This window comes from Patagioenas fasciata, chromosome 2, assembly GCF_037038585.1.
Source record: "Patagioenas fasciata isolate bPatFas1 chromosome 2, bPatFas1.hap1, whole genome shotgun sequence".
NCBI classification, from domain to species: Eukaryota; Metazoa; Chordata; class Aves; order Columbiformes; family Columbidae; genus Patagioenas; species Patagioenas fasciata.
This window is the reverse complement of record NC_092521.1, coordinates 110,520,208-110,540,740: the sequence shown is the minus strand read 5'-3', so window position 1 is coordinate 110,540,740 and position 20,533 is coordinate 110,520,208. Positions and strand designations below refer to the sequence as shown.

The window sequence follows — 20,533 nt, the reverse complement described above, 5'->3', positions numbered from 1 at the left end:
TCTGGTCTGAGCATCTCTGCACACAGCCTCTGGCACACGCCCTTCAGTCTCTTTATCCCATTTTCATTTTATTCCCCTTGTTGGGATACTGGAAAGGAAAAACAGAAAGCTGATGTGCAAGATACACATGCACACAATACGCAGTTTATTTACTGTACTTGTGGCATATCCCTGTTGGACAGGATGCTCCACAGCCATGTTTCCTGATCAAACCACTTGTCAGATCTCCAAACTATCACTTGATATTTATATTGAATTTGTACTTAATTAATGCCAGAACACTATGTACTTTTTCTAATAAGTCACCTATTATCTCAAAGCCTTATTGGTTTATTCCATGGTTTTTGTACCTTTGCTGCATAGCCCATCACACTTTTTACACTTCCGAACACCATTTTCTTCCACTTCATAAGTATCGGTATTGCAAGAGCGTACGCAGGAGCCATGATCTGTCACCACATAGTTGTCTGGAAAAAACAAGGATACAAAGGTCATTGAAATATGAGAGGGATGCATTGGGGGCTGCACAGGCACTTCAATACTAGGAAGCAAAAGGGCTTTTGAACTTTGCGTATACATAGCAAAGTACAGGCATTAATTACTAATTCTCACAAACATCCTTTGAAGGTAGATGGACATACAGTGCTATCACCATTTTACAGAGAGGGGAACAGTCACACAAGGATAAAACAACATTGCCAAGGTCAGGCTGTGCAGCAGTGCCATAACCGGGATCAATACACGGCACTTCTGATCCCTCACCTTTACTCACTATTCCAGACTACGGGCCAGGCAGGGCAATGGTCAGTCTCAGGAATACCAATTCTGCATGCTAAACTCTCTCTTACATATAAGTCTTGATGGGTTAAAAAAACATGGACATGGAACAACATGAAAGAAAAAGCAAGCATCTGCAGAGGAAGCAACGATCACAGGCCTTGAGAGGGTGCATTGAAATCCATGGCTTTCTATCAGTCCTAATAAAGAACCAGTTAAGAGTTGATGCTGCTTCGGTAATCTACAAGATTGATCCCATATGGCTGTTAGTTTGGTGATTCTCACAGATGTTTGTCTCCCCATCAAGAGAAAAATCCCCAGAAGCCAAAATTTAGTGGTTAAAAATCAGGGAAGGAGATGGATGCAGACAGTTTGAAGAGGCTGTCTTCATTACCAGCTATTCTCTGATTTTTGCCACCTGTTCCTGGTTACTACAGAAGCTGAGGAGAAGAAGAAAGTGCTCTTTCACTTGGCCATAACACAGAGGGTTGATACAGGTCCGTTCCCACCTCTGTCAAACACCCCACCTCCTTTGTGGCTGCAACCTGAAATGAACTTACGTGGACATTCCCTCACACAAGTGGCTCCGAAGCTGTATTTTCCATCAGGGTTGACATCCATCTGGTAAGTGGTGGGGTTATACAAGACCAATGGGGGACACGTATCCTTGCACGTAGCTTCATCCCGAAACTTGCGGCATGCCTGTCATTGAACAACATTAAACTACCTCCTCCTTAAAAAGCTATAATGGTTTTACATTAGCTCTTTAAAAACACTGTGATGGGCTCATCTGTTTCCTGCCTGGTTCTAATGGAAACCCCAAGCAGCTACAGGGATGGTCCCTCATGCTTTGAATGTGAAAGGTTGCTTCAGGTTTGGCAATCAAATTTAGTATTTGGGAAAGAAATAAAGAGAGAACATGAGGTTTCCTTGTTCTGAACAAGAAATCTTGGCACTCTGGCAGAGAGCTGCTGGGATTCACGTGGGAACAGGAGTAAATCTGCATGCTTTAGACAGAAGAATTTTCCCTACAAGCAGTAACCAGATCAAGACAAACGTACTTTTCTTGGCCACTTTTTAATAACCTAAATCAAATCAAGTCCTTTCCTGCCGATTACTGACTTTTCTAGCTAAATATTAAACTGAAGCCATTATATTTGGCTGCAGGTAATGAACAGTTTAGCAGGCATTTATGAAGGACAAGTTGGCTCTTCCACTCTAATTTGGCATTAAATTAATAATCGCTCTCTTTTCCCCTCTTCTCTTCTCTGGCTTTTCAGATGAGAAAAAATAACTGTGTGAGCCAGTAAGGGCATCATAGCCACATAATTTATAAGAGGACCAGGAATACAGGTAACAACAACAAATCCCAGACTGGACGGTTTCTGTTGTAATTCCTCAGTGGTCACTTATTTCAGAACCAAGTGCAGTGCAAACACAGGGAAGAGTTAAAACCACAGTGTGCACCAATCCCCTGAAACTCTTGTAGAAAAGCAATGGGGTTTTCTTCCTAAAAAGGCTCCATTTGCTCCTTGTCCCTCCATCGCCCCTGGGTCCCCTGAACACAGTGCTCTTGTGGCAAGTGAAAACCAGAAAGGGAAACCTTGGTTTAATGTCTGAAGTTCAATGAAATACAAAAAAAGTGAAGATCCATCACATCTTATTCCCCTTACAAGTTCTTGCTTTAGCAAACCAAGATTATTACTGACTAGTGCTAAGTAGCATAAGGCAGAGCTGTGCTGGCATGGAAAACCACTGCACTCAGAGCAGCTGAGGACATGGGGACCTGCCTAGATGGGGAAGTCGCTCTACAGCAAACATTCAGCTGCTCTGCAACAGCTTTGAGCATACTGGGCTCTTGAAGCCACTGACGCTGGTTGGACAAGCACTAGGAAGGTCCACTTGCAGAGTCAGTAAAGACCAGCTAAGGGTGTGGTGGAAGTTCGTGTCCTCTTCCCTCCCACTGACCACCCATGCAGGGAAACCCTGGAGCACTCTCCAGGTCAGCAACTCTCAGAGGCCTTCTGGGATGGAAGAAGGCTAGAGGCCATGCAGCTGAAAGCCTGCCTCGCCATGCCAGGGACTTATGCAATTAGGGTGGTGGGGTAGCACTGTTACCAGGCAGTCGCTCTCCCGAGGACCCGTGCACCCCGCAGCACACTGGTTGTGGCAGCAGTCGCTGGGCACCTTTCCCCTGCACCGGCCAGAGCACTGCTGGGCACAGATGACTTTTGTTACTGGAAGACACAAGAAAAAAGGAAAAACAAAACATCAGGAATGAAGAACGTTTAATCTTTACTTGCTGCAATGAGATGAAGAAATATGGAGAAAAGTACTGGTGCAGTGCCAGATTTTGCCCATGGGATGCGTATTCTGTCCTCATAGAAGGCCAAAGCTCAGGAGGGGTGAGAGCTGGTGTGGCTGGTGATGAGAAGAGGTTGTATTCAGCCCATAATTATCTTGGCTCTTGAAGCACTCTGGTCCGAGCCAGCAAACCATGTCCTGCTTAGAAAGAGCATCCAGGTCCCTGCGGCATCAGTGCCTAAACCAAGAAAAACTCCGTGGACTCACTGCATCTTACAGCTGGGCAATAGAGCAGAATCTCTCTCCATTTTGTTGAGAAAATCTGGTATTGGTGGTAGCTTCGGGAAAAACAACACAACAGGAGAACTGCCAGGACACTGTACTATAATGGGAAACTGTACATAGTTGTTGTGGTGTTAGGATCCCTCCAATGCACTAAAAATATTTCTGAAATTTGCAGAGAGATGGGAGACCCACTCAGCAAACCAATTTCATATGCATATTGTATTATTTTTCTTTAGACTTCAATTTCTTGGCCAAATTTTATCTTCATTACTCAATTCCCACAGGGTTTGCACTAGTGCAGCAACCCAGAGGAAGAACTGGCCCTGATTCAGCTTTTTGCAGGGAAGCAAAAATTGCCTGCAACATTTTGTTGAGAATCGGGAAATTGCCTCCATTTGAATATCAAAGCAGAGAAAACGATAATTAGAACAAATAAAAAAGAACAGCAGAAATTAATGGCTAGCATGTGTTCGTATCAGAGACCCAAAATGGGTTTGTATGCTCTCTACAAAAAAATTACTGGTCCACAGACCTTGGCATTAGGTGTCAGAGAAACCTGATGGCGTATCTGCTGCATTACAGCACTCTGAGTGCTTCAGCTGTGCACTACAGTGACTGTTATCAATGGCACAGTTAGCACTAATGAGTTACAGTATCATCAGGAATTCCTGTAAGTCCGAAACAGATGGTTGTTAATTAACAGAAAAATTTTGGAAAATGTAGCCTGCTACAGGGTATATAACAGTGTTTTTTTAAAAAAATTGTATTTTCTTTTTTTTCCATTGCACATTTTTGTAAACAGACTGTATTATTTCATTTTTCTTGTGGGTCTGTAAGCAAGATATCACATTTTCAAGGAAACAGATTATTTCCACAATATGCCTTAGCTTCTCTGATAGCAGCTCCTCCAACTAGAAACAGGGGAATAAAAGGCACATTGTTTTACATGAACAGCATTTTGATATAATTTTTTTCATAAGCATCAGCAGGGGAGTAAAACAGCTCGTCACTTTGATAGCTATTGACTAGAGCTTCCTGCTGTAAACATGTATCACGGCAAATTTTTCATACAGAATATCCCACGTTCATTGAAGGAGAGAGATACGTACCGTCCCAAACTTTCCCACATATGGAAATGTGGGATACATTTTCAGTTGGCCAGATTCTGAAATGCCTGAAGAGGAGAGCCAGTGCCTGCAGATGGTTTTGTTTTATACACTCCTAGTCATCCTCCAGAAGCCAGGAGGAGTTTGTAAATGCTGGAAGGTTACAAGGCTGAGACCTGAGGTTTCGCAAGCCCCGGGGACAGCTGTGTGGCTTCAACTGTGGGGACTGACCTGGGAAGGGCTTTTGTTTGAGCAGCCACTGTCCACCTCAAGAGCCAAACTGCAGAGCTGACTGAAAAAAACTGAAGCTTTTACTAAATGAAGACGGAAAAGCTATATGTTCCTTTTTGCTTAAGCTCTAGAAGCCGTGCAGATTTGGCCTGTTATTTGCAAAGAAGAAACTTAGGTTTAAGTTTAATTTTCAGAAAACCAAAGATAGGATGTAGCTTTATTTGTGTTATGTCCAGATCAGCACTCTTTCCACTGAACTTTGCACAAAATCAACAGGAAAAAAAGAATCAGAAACAGTGCATTTCCCTACTTAATACAGAAAGAGGAAATAATGAAGTAGTGAAACAAACAGAAGTGGTCTTCCTCCTCAACCTTTACTTTAGGAAAAATAAAGTCTTACAAAATCTCAAGCACATCTAAATGGATGTTTCTGTCACCATCTTAATATCAGGCAAGCATCCTACCTGCAAAATTTTACAGTAAAGCACAGGTGGCCAAACTGAACAATCTCACAATGCCAAATATCTCAATTTACAAATTTAAAAATGGCTATGCATTTATGAGAGCCTTCCAAAGGCCCTTCAAATAAAGTCTGTGGTGTGATTACCCACATGAAGGTGACACCTTCCATGTTTACAAAAGAAAGTTAAAGGGATTGTAAAAAGAGGAATTCAAGCCAGCAAAAAATGGGTTATGTTGTCACTTCTAATAGTTAGAAATTAATCCAAAATATCTTTAACTAGCCTGCAGAATCACTCTGTGAGAAACAGCAAGAAGGCAAACAATTGACCACACAGCTACTGCATTCTCTTGTATGGTAAAATAATCTAAAGAATAAATGTTCTCAAGTGCAGATGGGAGAAAGTTGTGTCCAACAGACAAAACCTTTCAATGCAGGAGACAGCTGCAGTCTTCCCCCTCTGGATGAACAGGACATCTGCAGGGAAACCCACATCCAAGTCAAACTACCTCGAGGTTTCCCCTCCTGAAATGGAGCTATGTGGGGGTAGTGGGCACAGCCATCCTCCCCTCAACTGCACTTCTGCAGAGTGGGAAGCAGGCCACATCCCTCCATGGTGCACTTCAAGGATGCCCAGTGTAGTGGGATCCAGAGAAGGAAAAGTACAAAATACATGTCACTAATTCACACTTGATAAGTTAGTTTTTCAGTAGATAGAAATTTAGTATGTCAGAGCAGAGAAGATATTTCTTAATTAATCTGCAGGCTTACATGTCTGGCAGTTCTGTTCACCAGGGCCCCAGCAGTGGTCTTCTGTGCAGTTTGGATGGCATTTGGGACCTAAAACATGAAAGCAGAGTATTATATTCTATAAATATGAACAACAACATCATGTGAGTCACAGAAAACAAAAGATTTGAGCTTTCCTTTTTGATAAATCAGGGGAGGAAGCACCTATATACTAGTACTCAAAAATTTTGAGAGCTAGACCTTGAAACCTTATCCTTTGTTCATCTCTGGTTTCCTACGTGCAGTTCTCCACATCTTGAGCAAGTGAGAGCAATACCCAGACAGTCTAGTTTACGAAAGAGACATATTTTTCCCAGGAACAGGAATCTCAGCTACTGCCCGGCTGGCCTTTCTGCTGGAGTTTGCATGCAATGGCAAGTCAGCACCGGTTGCTTGCAGCCGGGCATGTGCCAGCAGCTCGCTACAGACCACATGTAAATCACTGCTTCTGAACAATGCGGTTCTGAAAAGAAAACAAACCCAACTGGATTCACAGGCAACTGCCAGCTACTCCAACCACAAAGTAATTCGACTTGTCTGCTTCGCACCCTCCTCCTGCCCTCTGCCAAAAATACTCCTCAGCACATATACAAAAATACTCCTCCTGCAGCAGATGGACAATTGATGGAGAGGTGGCAGGATGGATGTACACCCTGCCTGTCCTTGAACGTTCAGTGCCGGGCTCTTTCCCATCCCTCCCTCCTTACTCCTTTCTTTCTTTTTCTTTCTCTTAGTGACAAGATTCTCCCTCCCCTGCCCCCCATCAAATAGCTGAACAAATGCCAATACTTGTCCAAGAGTTGATTCATTTGGTGCGAGACCAAAGAACTACTCTTTTTTTTAAGTTGAAAAGTTAAAGGTTAACATTTCTGTTATGTTTAGAGCCAAACTCCTATGATGACTTGTATTCTTCACAGCCCCTTGATTATGCTAAGGCTCTGCAGAAAAAATATGTCAACACAGAAGTTGGCTATTAGCTTTCAGGCAATTACGCAACTGGAAGAAGATAAAGAAAATATGCTTTTCCGCCAATTTACAGTGCCAGAAATGAAATGCTCAGGAATGAAAATAAACTCTCCTTTCCGTGAAATGACTGGAGATTTTACAAGGGACTCGTAAGACTGAGGGATTAGCTTGAGCCCACTGAAAGCATATGCTAAACAAACTTTTAAATATATGCTCATCTCTCTGCTCAACTAAAGCATCAGATTTATCTGCCTATTTATCAGTAATTTTGCAAGGACAATTTGTGCAGCCCAAAATCACAGTTTTATAGCACTCAACCTGGTCCTTAGCACCAAAATGGCTTCAAGTCCCACAGTAACTCTACGACAGTACCCGTATGGGTCTTCTAGACCAGAGCCTTATATTGTAAACAGAAGACTGCTGGAAAACAAATGAGTGCACATTATTCTGAGTTGTCTTTGAAGACACACATACGTAAGGTAGGTACTGTCTGAAACTAAGAGATGCATTCTCAAGAACTTCACTGAGCTCAGTGAAAAATTACATCTTAGGCTAGTGGTGAAGAAATGAAAGGGCTTCCCTCGGAACAGGGTTTGGTGGCTGTCAATGTGCAGGAACTGGTGGATCTGAAACCCACCACATGAAAGATGGGATGTTTGTTCTTCATTCTGAAATGAGGGAGCACATAGCATTTTGGTTAAGTTAATACTCACAAGAAGACAGGTTGCTTGCAAATTCAAGCACTGTGGGAGGTTTCTTGCTTGTGTCAATGATGTCGTTCCAGAGAACAGTGTCCATGTTGCACAGCTTGGGGTTGTTGCTGATTTTAACACCTCCATTGAGAATTTCTGCCATGAAAAGAAAAAAATCGGTAAGTGAAGCAAACTGCCTATGTGTTCTGTCTCTGATCTAAAGAAAGGGAAATAAAACACGTTTCTTTGCCTCAGTCACACTATGCTGACAGAAAAGGACAATCTGCATGGCACCGGCACTCCTGGTGGTGCAACTGACACCAGGCTCAGACTGGCAGGTTCTGGAGGATCGGCTGCTATTGGATTCCACCAAGATGCATGTGGTCTTCTGCCCAGTGCTACCTCCAGAGGCCACTACACTCATCAGAGATGGCACTGCTGGTATGCACAGCCAGAGACTGTGTAAGACCTTAACTCACATACTACCAGCTCCCACTGGAATTTAACTGAAAATACTGGTGTGCTGGAACCAACTAATGCAAAATAATCACTGGATACTTCTCTGCCATTTTGAAGGACACAAATCTTACCACCTGTTGGTGCTTTGGATTTTTCTGCATCTTTCTGCAATGGGAAATAATAAACTACCTTCATCTTTTAAAGAAGGATGGCTAGCAGGAAAACAATTAGGAAGCTGGGAAACTACATTCAGATCCTTGTTTTTAAAGTAGGATTTGATGGCATGTGACTTTGAGAGGGGATCTTAAATCCAATCTTGATACCAAGAACCTAACAGCTGAAGTTCGCTTTACAGGTGCCTCCATCTCTTGCCCTCATCTTACCCGACAGCCGTTTCATTGGCAGCTCTCGAAGTCCCTGGGTTTTATTCATGTGGTAATTGGATAAAACTGCCAGAGCGTAAGAGTTGTCATAGAGCACATTGCCTCGGATGATCTGGAGGTTTTCTAGAGGAATGACATCCACCATGTTGAGTGCGATGAGCACATAGCCGGCAACCTCCTGTATGGTCTGAAATAACAACAAAAGAAACAAAGTGTTTAATCCAGGGCACTCTTCTGCTCTTGACAGAGTCACTTTCCCTCTCCCACAACCCACCATCTTTCAATTTTAAGGAATGATAAATCGTTTAATCTCATTCAAAAAAAAAAAAAATCTGATAATAAGAAGGGACTATGTGGAAAACTTTGCTGTCTAAGCAGTTATAAACTGACTCTTAGAGCAGTTACCAGGGGCTCATTCCAAAGGTCCAGCTTCCCCTGTGGTCTTCCCAAGCAAGGGCAAGTGGGGCTGCCTAGGAGTTGCAGGAAAACAGGGCAAGCATATATAATACAGCAACCAAGTGTGATGCTTCCCCTGAATACCTGTCCCAATTCTAACCACTGGTGGCACAGAGATGCCATCTGATTGAGGCTTTTACACTCTCTCTGCTGTGCCCCTTTCCTTGCCGATTCTCCAATGCTCAACAGAGGGGAAGATCAGGTAACCTCTCTCTTAAGTAACAGCTACAGGACAAGACAAGTGAGGCACTGTCCCTGGATGTAGGTTAATCCCTGCCTTGAACTATAAAATGTGTGCATTTCTATCATCTCCTACAAAAATCACCATAATGACAAAAGCTCAGGCTACCACTTAGGATATTTTCCTATTCTATGAAGACCACCAGTGAGTTTTCAAGAGACCTGTTATGTTCCTGTGGATGATGAGCTCTGTGGTCAAGTTGTGCTTGGGAAAGAAAAATGGCAATACCATCATATTTGTAACTCATATGTCTGAACCATCTCTTTTCTGATGTTTTTGCTTGTTACTATAATGAAATGGTTTTTTTTTTTTCCTTTCTTTGTTCCCTGAGAAGAAAAGCTCACACAAAGAGATTACTCCTATCAACCCAGAGGACTGACCTTTTTATTCAAAGCTACCATACAAGAGCCCTTGATACCAGACATAGACTTATCATGTCAAAAAAAACTTCCTCTCCTGCCTCTTTCTTTGAAAACCTCCTAACCTCACAACCAGGTATGCGCAAAAAAATGCATTTAAAACATCCGCTAAAAAAAAAATATAACCTAAGTGTGACACTGTTTCCAGTGGCAGTATCCTGGCAATGGGGGAGCAGAGCTGTGCCCCTTGCCCAGTCTCTGCTGGTGGAGAACCTTGAGGTGCCCATGTAGGACAGTGTTCTTCCTCATGCCATGGCTGTGTTTTATCACCTGTCCCCATCTGTTCCGCTTTCAGCTTGAGATGGGAGTGACTCATGTCTAAACTGCAGAGGATTATCTTGAAGATTGCTCTAAGTGTCCACATGGGAAGCTATTGCACAGGACCTGCCTGCTCAGGAAGCGGGCACTGCAGGCTGGAGAGGAACTCATCACCATGGCAGGGGAAGGGGTCACAGTTTACAGGGCAGGGTATGAGCCTCCACACTTCAAAATCTGTCATCAGTGCATTGCCACTCACTTTGTGCTTTGCTTTTCCCAACAGCACCACAAAGCCTTTTGCCCTCTGAAGAGTAGACACAACAGGTAAAAATGCAAGAACATTTATAAATAAGAAGAAACCTATCTGCCTGGCAGCCAGCACAGGTTGGCAGGTGCTTGAAAAGCTATTTCTCAAAGTACCTGATTTAGTATTGTAGGGTTGAGGGTACCCTGCAGCCTACACGTATCTTGCATCTGTGATCTGCTATTTCTATGTTTTTGGATCACCACAGAATTTTATAGGTAGCCAATCCTTTGCACTTAAAAAATGAAGTAAGATTCCTTTAGGAGGGAAAGCTATATTGGCCAGGAAAGCTAACCTTCAGGAAAGAGAGGTCACGATTATGCTCCACGTATGTGATCTCCAGGTTGCTGAGTACCACCTCACAGTTGTTGTACATCCTCTGCAGACTGGTGAAATGGTCTTCCACATGTCCCAACTGAGTCAGCTTGTTATTTGTCCCTTGACAAACTGTGGAGGAAAGAAGAAAACTCCATGAAGGAAAGCAAGAAGTACAGGGTGAAGACTTATTTCCCATCTATCTTCACAGGCACCACAGTAAGGGAAGCATCAGCACAGATTCACAGATTCACATGTTGTCTTACATGACCCTAATGGCAATCGTGTAGGGAGCATGTGACATTTCCCAAGCACAGAGAGGTACCAGAATTAAGAGCTGGACTAATCCTCCATCACTTTCTATCAAAAACTCCAAAATGAGGCTTTAGTATATAGGTAGTACTAAGCTTTCTGTGCGACAAACATAAATCAGTTCCTGAGGAGAGGGTACTGATACAGTACCATCAAACATCATTGAAAACAGTATGCTGCCAGGTATCAGCAAAGGCAATTTCCCCGCGGACCCATTTACTTTGGGGGCCATTGTATCTCCTTGTTAACCCAGTGGGAGTGAGTCGGGGTTTCCTGCAGGACACCTCAAATTAAAAGTCCAGGTTTTAAGAGCAAACTGAACCTCCAGGGCTCACACATCTCTTGCCACTCTGACACATGGAGATTCAGGAGATTCCTGGCATATTCAGCTCTGGCACACAAATCCTTGGTGGTGGGGGAAGGAAGAAAGGGGAAGAAGGAAGTGGTGCCATACAGGGAACCACTGAGATTACAGACATTCATAACGGCATAGTGGAAAAATTAATCCCCACCTGAAATTCTATTACTCAGCTTTAACAAACCCAGATGAAATGGCAAGTTATCACCACTACATTCAATTGCAATAAAAGAGCAAAATGCAAATTGCTTTAAAGTTAAAAAACCACACACAAGCCCCAGAAACAGTTCCAGTCATCCTCTGGGCTATCCCTACTTAGCTAAAATTAAAACATCTCTGAGTTATGCCAATACAGAGGAAATGTGAATGATTCAGAAGGCAATGTGGTAAAAGACTTCACAACACCTTCCAGGTGGAAAGCTTCAGCCCAAATTTGCTCTTCAGTGGGAGCAGAAGGAGGCCTTTATCTCACTGTCGCTGTAATGCAACCCAAGCCTGACCTCATATCTTTCCATAAGACAGCTAAAGAATTGCATTCTTCTAACCCAAAAAAAACCCAAACCATAAAGTGATATTCTTGTAGAGCCGTAATTCCTAGAAGCACCAGTCACAAACTGGAACACCATGGTGTGGGATGCTATAAAGCAAAGAACAAAGATTCTTGACAAAGCTGGAAATAAGTTTCAGAGTTAGTAATGTAAGATACTTGTTGAAGATTCACCCAACAACTATATTTTTATTAGTAGGAAAAATAACTTAATAAGTAGTGATCAAGAAACAATTATCAATCATCAAAACCATTCACTGAGCAGCTGTGCATGTGTTACTTCTCAGAACAGTCATCACCCTTAAGGAGTTAACAGTGATAACAGATTAAACACTCCTTGTCTATGTTTAAAACAAGGCTATTCACTCACATTCCTCAGTTATTTTTCATTATATGTTTAGATGAACATTATGATGTTTGGGATGAGAGTGGCAACTGCTAATAAATGGGTACAGTTTAACAGGGGCTGTGATTATACTGTGTAAGCTGCTTGTTACTACATGAGCATCAAGTGTAGAAAAATCACCTTTTTACATTTGCCTTGAATTTCTGTAACGGACAAGAAATTCCTACGCAGAATTCTCTGTTTCAGTTTCAAACTTAACTATTGCAATGTGCCCATGCTTAAAATCAGCATTTGCATTACTCCAAGGAAGGAAAAAGCCAATGACAAAAGATCTTTGGAGGGTCTGAAGCCTCAGCTTGGATGCTTAGTTTAGGCATCTCAGATTTGATCTATAGGTGTGTGATTTTGAAATGCACTGAAATACAATGCAGAAGCAGGTGCAGTTTACACTGCAGTGTTTATGCTACATCTGCACTGAAGGAAGGTTGGAAGGAGAAGCCTTCTGCGGCAGCATCCTACTGGTCACCTATACCCACCATTGACACTAAGTGGCTTGGTACTGGTTGGATTGCACAGTTGAGCTCACTGAAACAAGCTCCAGGAAAAACTACAAACATTTGAACATGTTTCCCTTAGGACTGGACAAGTGCTGGAGCTCTGAACTTGGCTCAGCTGTCCCAAGAAACAGAGTTTTTCACTGCTTACTAGGCCAAGGCCGATGCAGCAGGCAGAGGGCATGGTTACTCTTGCGCTTCTCCCTCTCCCATGGGACTGCTCAGTGAATCATGCCAAAGAGTTGATCCAAACTACAAATAATGCAGAGCAAGAAATAAATAAATGGACAGAGGGTATTTTTAGTTCAGGAAAGCTCACTGATTTGGTTCATCATGGTACCCCATGAACTGCTGCACTGGAAATAGCTCTGAGTCCAGCAAGGAGGCAGGAGCAAACAGTCAAGAGAAGTATCTTGCCAGCTTGTGAAGCTGCAGAGGGAAACACAGGCATAAAGCCCTCCAAAGAGGCTTCAGGTTGGTCCTCCAGGATCTATTTTCTTCCCCTGTTCTGTGAGTAGAGAGCACTTTGATGGCACTCTACCAAAGGTGTCTTAAGCCACATGCAAGACCACTTGACCCCTCCACCAGGCTCATCACCTCATCACATCCTCTACACAGTAAACAGAAGATGTAGATGAGATACCAGTCAAGATCCAGAGAGCAAAAGAAAATGGGTTGCTTCAGTATATGGCTAGCATCCGTCAGACCACCCTATAGGAGCTTTCCCCCCATGCACAATTTTTTGTTTCTTCAAATAGCTACAACACCAAACCCTTGTTTGCTGCAAGGACATCTAAGTACATACAAAAACTGAACTTCATCAGAGCAGTATGAGAACCTTGGTCATAAGCAGTGTATGCTGAGCAAATAAAACCAAAATCAAACAAAACAAGCTAAACCCCTGCAGCAGTATTACTGAACTCAGACAAAGGTGCTAAATAATTTTCCAACTGTACCATTTGCAAAGAAAGAAAATGGCCAGCTTGCATCTCATGAATAATGCCATTCCTGCAATTTCTTCACTTACGAAAACCATGTTTTGAAAAACATACATGGTATAATTATCTGTATATATTTATAATACTACAGTGTGAATGCCATTCTGGCCAGAGGCAAAAGCACAGACAATGCAGTGCTCGCCTCACTCCGCAGAGTTTTAAGTGAGACATACATGCATGAGTGCATGGATTATATTATGATTTAACCTCTATTAAGCTTGACCTATTTACCCTCCAAAGGACAAATTTTGATGCCACATACATTCACTACAGCCTTTTGTTTCAATATGTAGCAAAGCCAGCACTATCCAGGTTTTGGAGTTGGTGGTGTGCATGGATACTTATGTGGTAGTGCTGGGGACTGTGGTAGTATGTGTCACATAATATACATCCCATGTGAATACTTGCACATGGTTGTAGCACATTTTAGCTGTAAAGAAAAGTAAAAAAAAAAAAAACAACCCAAAACCCAAGAAGTTTCCTGATCAAAATCCAGAATGAGAAGTGTCCCTGACCTGTAGAAAAGCTGAGATCCAGATCTGAACTTCAGGGTACGGGCTGATCCATAAAAGACGTAAGCTTTGCTCTTATCTGTGATGTTAATATACTAAAAATACATCCAGCCTGGAAAAGTTTTGACACAGAGAGGACATCCCATGAGGCCTCTGTCTGAAGCAGTGCTGGAATGGGGCTGCCTGCCAGGACCATGAGGCCCTCCTGCCCCAGGCCAGGTGACCCACCGGACCTCCAAAGCCCCAGCCATCACCCCTGTGATGTGGAGCCATCCCCAAAAGTCTGCAGGGCAGCAGCATGGGATCATCATCACAAAGCATCTTATTTCTATCTCTTATCACTCTTAGCACATGTGCTGTGCTTCCTAAATGCCAAAGTACTGTTGATCTTGAAGCAGTTACAGTACTACCTCAGCAGGCAGCCTAAAAAAGGGCAGATATTGCTGAAATGACCTGAAATGTCAGGTGCTACATAAGACAGCAGCGATCAAAGAGCTGAAGAGGCACACTGTACTGAGAGATGCAACCTCACTGAATTTCAGTGCTTATGAAAAGTGCAGGGTTGGCTGCTCTGGATAATAAAATCCTCTCTGTCCACAGTTATGCTCACTCCCCTCCTCTGCCTCAGACTTAGCCTAAAAGGAATATTTGTCAGTGATGCAAATGGGTTCACCATCTGCAACCCTCTGCTTCTTGGCCTTCTTTTTCTTGTGCAGCCCAAAGAAAGCGGGTGAAATAGAAGCATTTTCTAAATGGCATTTTCCACAAGTGATGGTAGGGAGACAGAATGCATCCATCCAGCCATAATGCTAAGAGACTGTATTCTTCCAAATCCACACAAGCTCAGATTAAACAAAGTGGTCTCTGCAACAATTGCCCTGATACAAGTGAAACCTGTTTTCATCTTTTCTCCAGAAAATCTGATTACTGAAGTCTCAATCCTGTCACGCATATTTGTCCCAGACTTCAGAAAAACCCCTGAGAATGCTTTGAGACCAAATTACCACCAATCCCCAAATCATCAGCTGTTTCTGTCCAAGCTTAGCCTCTGTTAGTCTCCCTGCAACTCTGACAGACACATCAAAATAATAGCTTGCAAAGGCAATTTCAGAGATACGCAAGTCCATTTCCATGCTTCATATATCACTTATAACTCTATATGACCTGGCATAATAAATTTATATACTTTTCCTGCATGTTTTCCAGCCATTATTGACAACAATGCAAAACTTGCAAACAAGAGATACTCGGTTCATCTGCCAGCAGGTTTATAAATATTCCTCCCTCCTCAGTCATTGGCAGTAATTTCACCTTTGATTTTTTTTTTCCCCAGTATTTCATGGAAGAGCAGTACCTTCCAGGGCACTTTGTCCAGACACAGAGCTGCCTCCAAAAGTCAGGTGGTATAATGTCACCTGATGTCTTACCATCAGTGCTGCCTGCAACCAATTCACCTTAATCAGAGTGAACTGCAAACATTTTGTAAAAAATATTAGCTTGACATATGTCTGTATGGGCAATGACACCACCTCCTGCCCATTGCATCCCTGGGTCAGCCCTGCATGATGCATTTGGGATCCTGGCCATTCCCTGTGCCTCCACACTCCTCCCTAGGAGAAAAAACTGTTTCCCCCTTGCGAGGGTTGTCACTGACCTTCACCTAATGGGGCCTCAGAAATCAGATGAAAATCCTTGTGTCATTCAAGTACAAATCTGTGCATCAGAGATAAGGGCAGGTCCTGTATATCAGGTATTTTCTTTTAACTGACTTCAAAGCACTCCCTTACAGCTATTGAACAGATCCACATAATCTCTCCATACTACCACGTAAGCCAGGGAAGTGCAGCTACTATTGTCAAGTGATCAAAATAATGGCATTTAAGCTTACAAAAAAGTACTAGAGAGGACAGGACATTTGTCATCATGACCAATGCCATTTCTGATAGAAAGTTAAGAACGATGCAATGTTTTCCCTAATGAAATGCAAGAGTTTGGAAAAAAGGAAGCAATATTTCATCATTTGTGATTAACCATTTAAATAAAAACACTTCATACATTAACCAGTTCCTCAACACTAGAGAGAGATGTGATAGAGAAATTTCAGCATTACTGGATTGAATATGTTTTACATAATAAGAATTTCAAAGGGAGGAAAGTCCATGTGACACAAAAAACCCCACCCAAATCTGCTGCAATGTGCTGTGGGAAGTTACAAAAAGAAAAGGAAAAGCTCAAAAACAGGTGAGGCATACAAACAATGCTCAGCCGTGGGGAGATGTTTTGCCTTGAGAAGAGTGGCTGCAAACACATACGATGCCTAAAAAGTCCAGTTTCAGCTTAACAAAGCAGCATCCTGGCACTGGAAATGCTGCTGCAGAAGATATTAATTTTTGCATATATTCAAATACTTTAATTAAAACATCATGAAAAACAGCCTTGTGTGGCTGTACCAAGTCCCTGCTCAAACAGTGTGGTTTTGAGTAATGCAGTTACTGAGATTAATTCCAACTTTTAGACACACTTGGAAAAAAACAATGACGGAGCTCTTAAAAATACTTAGATGTAAACTGTAATTGCCAATGTGACCCAAAACTAACGCCATAGTACAGAAAAAGAATATGCCTTAAGGGAAAGCTTTCCCAGATGATTTCTTATTTTTATTCACTTGATGAAAGCAACTTTTCCAGCTATTAATAAATCTAATATTAAGTTTCCCTTGCTCTGGTTAGGAGTGGAGACCTGCCCTCCAATGGTAAAAGTAATGTCCTGAATTGCAAGGGATGGAGGCAGCACAACAATTGCATGACCTGATAGCTGGTGTGCACCTTCACCTGAAAGAATCGATAGTCATATACAAACCATCAGTATTTCTGACAACAAGGAATTCAGCCTTACTAATTCCCTACAGTGTTTTTTTATTCTCCCCAATATAATTTAATAATATTTCTTTTTTTCTTCTCTGTTGCCATTATTTAATTCAGCATGTATCTTCATTAATCCTCCAGATTAAGGCCAGACTGGGATGGGCTGAAATCAGTCTTTCCACTGGCTTCAGTGAGAACTAGATGGGGGATTAAATTCTTCTCTCGCTGACGCCAGTGTAAATTTGGAGCAACTACAAGAACAGGGTGGGTAGACCAGCATTTGAGGTTTCCCCTCTGAATGCCTTAGCATACAACTGTGGGAGAGCTACAGCACAAGGCAAGCTTTTTTGTAAGTACCAGCATAATTGCAAAGTAACGGGAATTGTCACCAATTTTCAATAGTTTAGGAAAAGTTCTAACGGTGAATAATAAACTGCGATTTTTTAAGGGAGTGTTTCTAGTGGGGTACTGAAAGATGGCATGGGTTTAGATCAGTTTTCTTCTGATGACTTTGTTAGTGGTCTATATAAGACATAAAATCATTGCTAAGGATGACTGCAGATGACACAAACATCACTGGGGTTCTAAATAACAAAGAGGGACAGGTGACCTGCACAGGCTGGTTTGCATAATTTCAGAAAATAAGCCCTCTGAAAAACATTTATTTAAACTATAGCCAAAGGCAAGGCCTTACATCAAAGACTGCAGAACATGTACTAGATATAAAACAGGGTGCTGGTATGCCATCGCCCTGAAACGGACTTGGGGATAGTAAGAGGTGACCAGCGCATCACTTGATGCAACAGTGAATCTGGGTGAATCACTGGGAAAATGCTTTGAGAGGCAAGGCAGGAGCTGGCACGAATGGCTGGCAGTGCCCCAACACACCCAGGGGCTGTGGTCTCTGCACTAGGGGGCCCTCCTCTCCTGGCGAAGCGGGTGTCACCAGGCACAGCTCCAGCTCCCAACCTCACCTGGGTGCTCCACCCCAACTTCAACCCTTCTCTAAGCTGAAGTTCGGCCTCTGTCCCTGTCACACGCCCAATGGCTACTGCAACATGACTTTGCCTTGAGTTCTGCAGGCTTTTTTATTTGGAACGTTGACTGGAAAGTCAAGCCCCCAAGATGTCCTCACCAGCAGCTGGGGTGCTGCTGCTGGGTTGTCCCTCCCACTGGCACCCTTTGGGGAGACTGCTATAAAGGAGTGGACCATTCTCTGTTAACATATTGCTTAAGGTTAATGGCCAGATTTATCGCACGTGCAGTCACCAATGAATTCAAATAATGAGCTGCTCCTATGATTTTTTAGTGAGGAAAATCCAAGAATAAGGACATTTCATATCTATCAGCCACTATGCAAACGTACACATATATACACAAATGATAACAAACACTTCATATATTTCATACACACTATTTGATAAATTTTGTACAGAAAACCACAGAAGCACCCTTTCCCACCCCCACCTTTTAACTTTCTTTATAAATACTCAGACCACACCAAGTTATTTGAAGTCAGCATTGACTTTGAGATGTCCCTCCCAAAGGTTTTCTGTCTAAGCTCAACAGAGAGGAGTAACAAGCGTAACCCTACAAATCTATCAAGACCAGGATGGGCAAAGTGATGAGTACATGCCATTTTTAGGTCTGTGGTTCCCTACATAGAGCAGAACAACTGAAGGTGTATATTTTAAGGTGCAAAATGTGGCTATTGAAGTCAAAACACACCAGCTGCAGCTTAGACATTCAAGTGGTGTACAGCACAAGGAAACACCATGTAGCACTTTGGAAACTGCTGTGGAGGAAATCATGGAGGAGGAAATGCAGAGTCGGTAGTATATTTGGTAACACTGGATGGAAATACTGCCATCCCATTTATGCTGGGTCCTCCAAGAAAAAGCATTGCCCATGCCCCTGTTTCAAGACAGTTATCCTTATGCTGTGTGAAACCCACATACTGACCAAAGTATGTCTTGTACTGTGTAAGACAAACCCAGACAAGACTGTGCAAGAGGCAAAGGACTTCACTGTCAGTCCAAACAGGCTCCACGCCCTCTGATGGTTTCCCCCAAGGATGGGCCCACCAGGTAGCACAGCCTCCGCCTAACAGTCCATGACTGCAGCCCTCCTGCCCTCCAGGTTCACTCACCAGCATAGATACTACACTCATCACCAAAAAGCCATACGCATCTGCTGGGCAGAGCTCTGGAGCAGAAGGGTCGTCACACAGCCCCATTCATGCAAGGTTTAGGTCCTGTGAAATGGCTTGGAGGAACCTCCATGGTGAATTTTATCACTATTGTGTTGCTGCAAGTAGTATAAAAAGCCCACGTAGAGCACAGCAGCAAGTGGCCAAGAGATCTCTGACAGCGAGCATGGCTTACTGCACCTTTAATCTGAGGAGACATGTATGGCAGGAATGAGGCATCTCAAGATCTACACTGGGATATTTGGGATAACAAGTGGATGGCAATGGATACCTGAGCCTGTGCTCTGTGATCTAAAAAAATTGCATTCTTCATTGTTATTTGTTCTGGCAACATCAATGGAGCAGCAGGATTTCATAGCACAATAAAAAAAAACTGTGTGCCCATGAAAATGTGGGACCAGTTTATAGTTCTATCAGCACTGAATTGCTTAGAATTGTTTCAAAATGAGTTAGAGAAACAAGATTTAAAGGCATTAAACTATCCTGTGAACATTTTACCACATGGGATTTCTTAAGAAATGTGTGCTGTCCAATGAAAATAAATCACATATTTTTCTTTATCTACATTAAATCAAGTCTTATGTCAAAACAATATGTGATGCACACGTATTTACTTTTAAATCCCTCACACTTCGATGTGTAAATTCTATGTGAGCACTCAGACTCAAAAAGGGCAAGAGCAAAACCTTACACCTGATTCCAAGTAGAAGACTAAAAGCTCGCTATTACAAATGCAACACCCTTGTGTATTTTTGTCAATAAACATATATCTGCACATACGCATATATATGTAGCTGTCCCAGATGACTAAGACTGACACCTCTAGAAACTGCAGTGTATCTGGAGAACTACTGAAAACACAACAGTAATGGCGCAAGTTTTGTTCACTGTCTAAACTACGCATGCCCACCTCCATGATAACCCTATCTACTTCTGTGCATGGTTCTGCCCACTGAAGTCATGAGTGTTGCCAGCAACCACAGCGGATGCTGCATCAAGCCTCTGGGTCCATATAGCTGCATCACTGCATGATACTTCCTCCGAAGCAAGGAACTATAGCAAGTTCCAGCCTCCAATGGATACAAGTTGGGAATCTACAGAAAGAAAAATCTATGGCCTGCAATTCCCCAAGAGCCATCTTGCCCCTTAGGAATGAGATCCCATTCACAAGCGAGGCTAAAACAAGATGAAAACTGCAGACAGGACTAAGATAATATTTACTGCTTCAAACAGTAAAGGTACTGTTAAGTTATCTGTACTAACATAGCAAATGCCCTGACAACTAGCTACAAAGAACAAGCAAAAGCCGATAAAAAGCTTTAAAAGCTTGTCTCTGGCTACTACACGTTCATGGGAATGAATGTTACAGTTAATACTTACATTAGAGT

The 20,533-nt window shown here is 42.6% G+C and overlaps 1 protein-coding gene across 4 annotated transcripts in view; it reads right to left on the bottom strand.

Moving 5' to 3' along the window:
• The window catches only part of EGFR (epidermal growth factor receptor), a 162,568-nt gene that overhangs the window by 39,436 nt on the left and 102,599 nt on the right, over positions 1-20,533 (bottom strand). For all 4 annotated transcript variants that reach the window (XM_065832986.2, XM_065832985.2, XM_071804701.1 and 1 more), the window contains exons 2-8: positions 10,426-10,577; positions 8,453-8,639; positions 7,632-7,766; positions 5,935-6,003; positions 2,896-3,014; positions 1,338-1,479; positions 351-467 (exon numbers count right to left, since the gene is read on the bottom strand). In XM_065832986.2, coding sequence (XP_065689058.1) covers positions 351-467; positions 1,338-1,479; positions 2,896-3,014; positions 5,935-6,003; positions 7,632-7,766; positions 8,453-8,639; positions 10,426-10,577 — 921 coding nt within the window. The remainder of the gene's footprint in view (positions 1-350; positions 468-1,337; positions 1,480-2,895; positions 3,015-5,934; positions 6,004-7,631; positions 7,767-8,452; positions 8,640-10,425; positions 10,578-20,533) is intronic.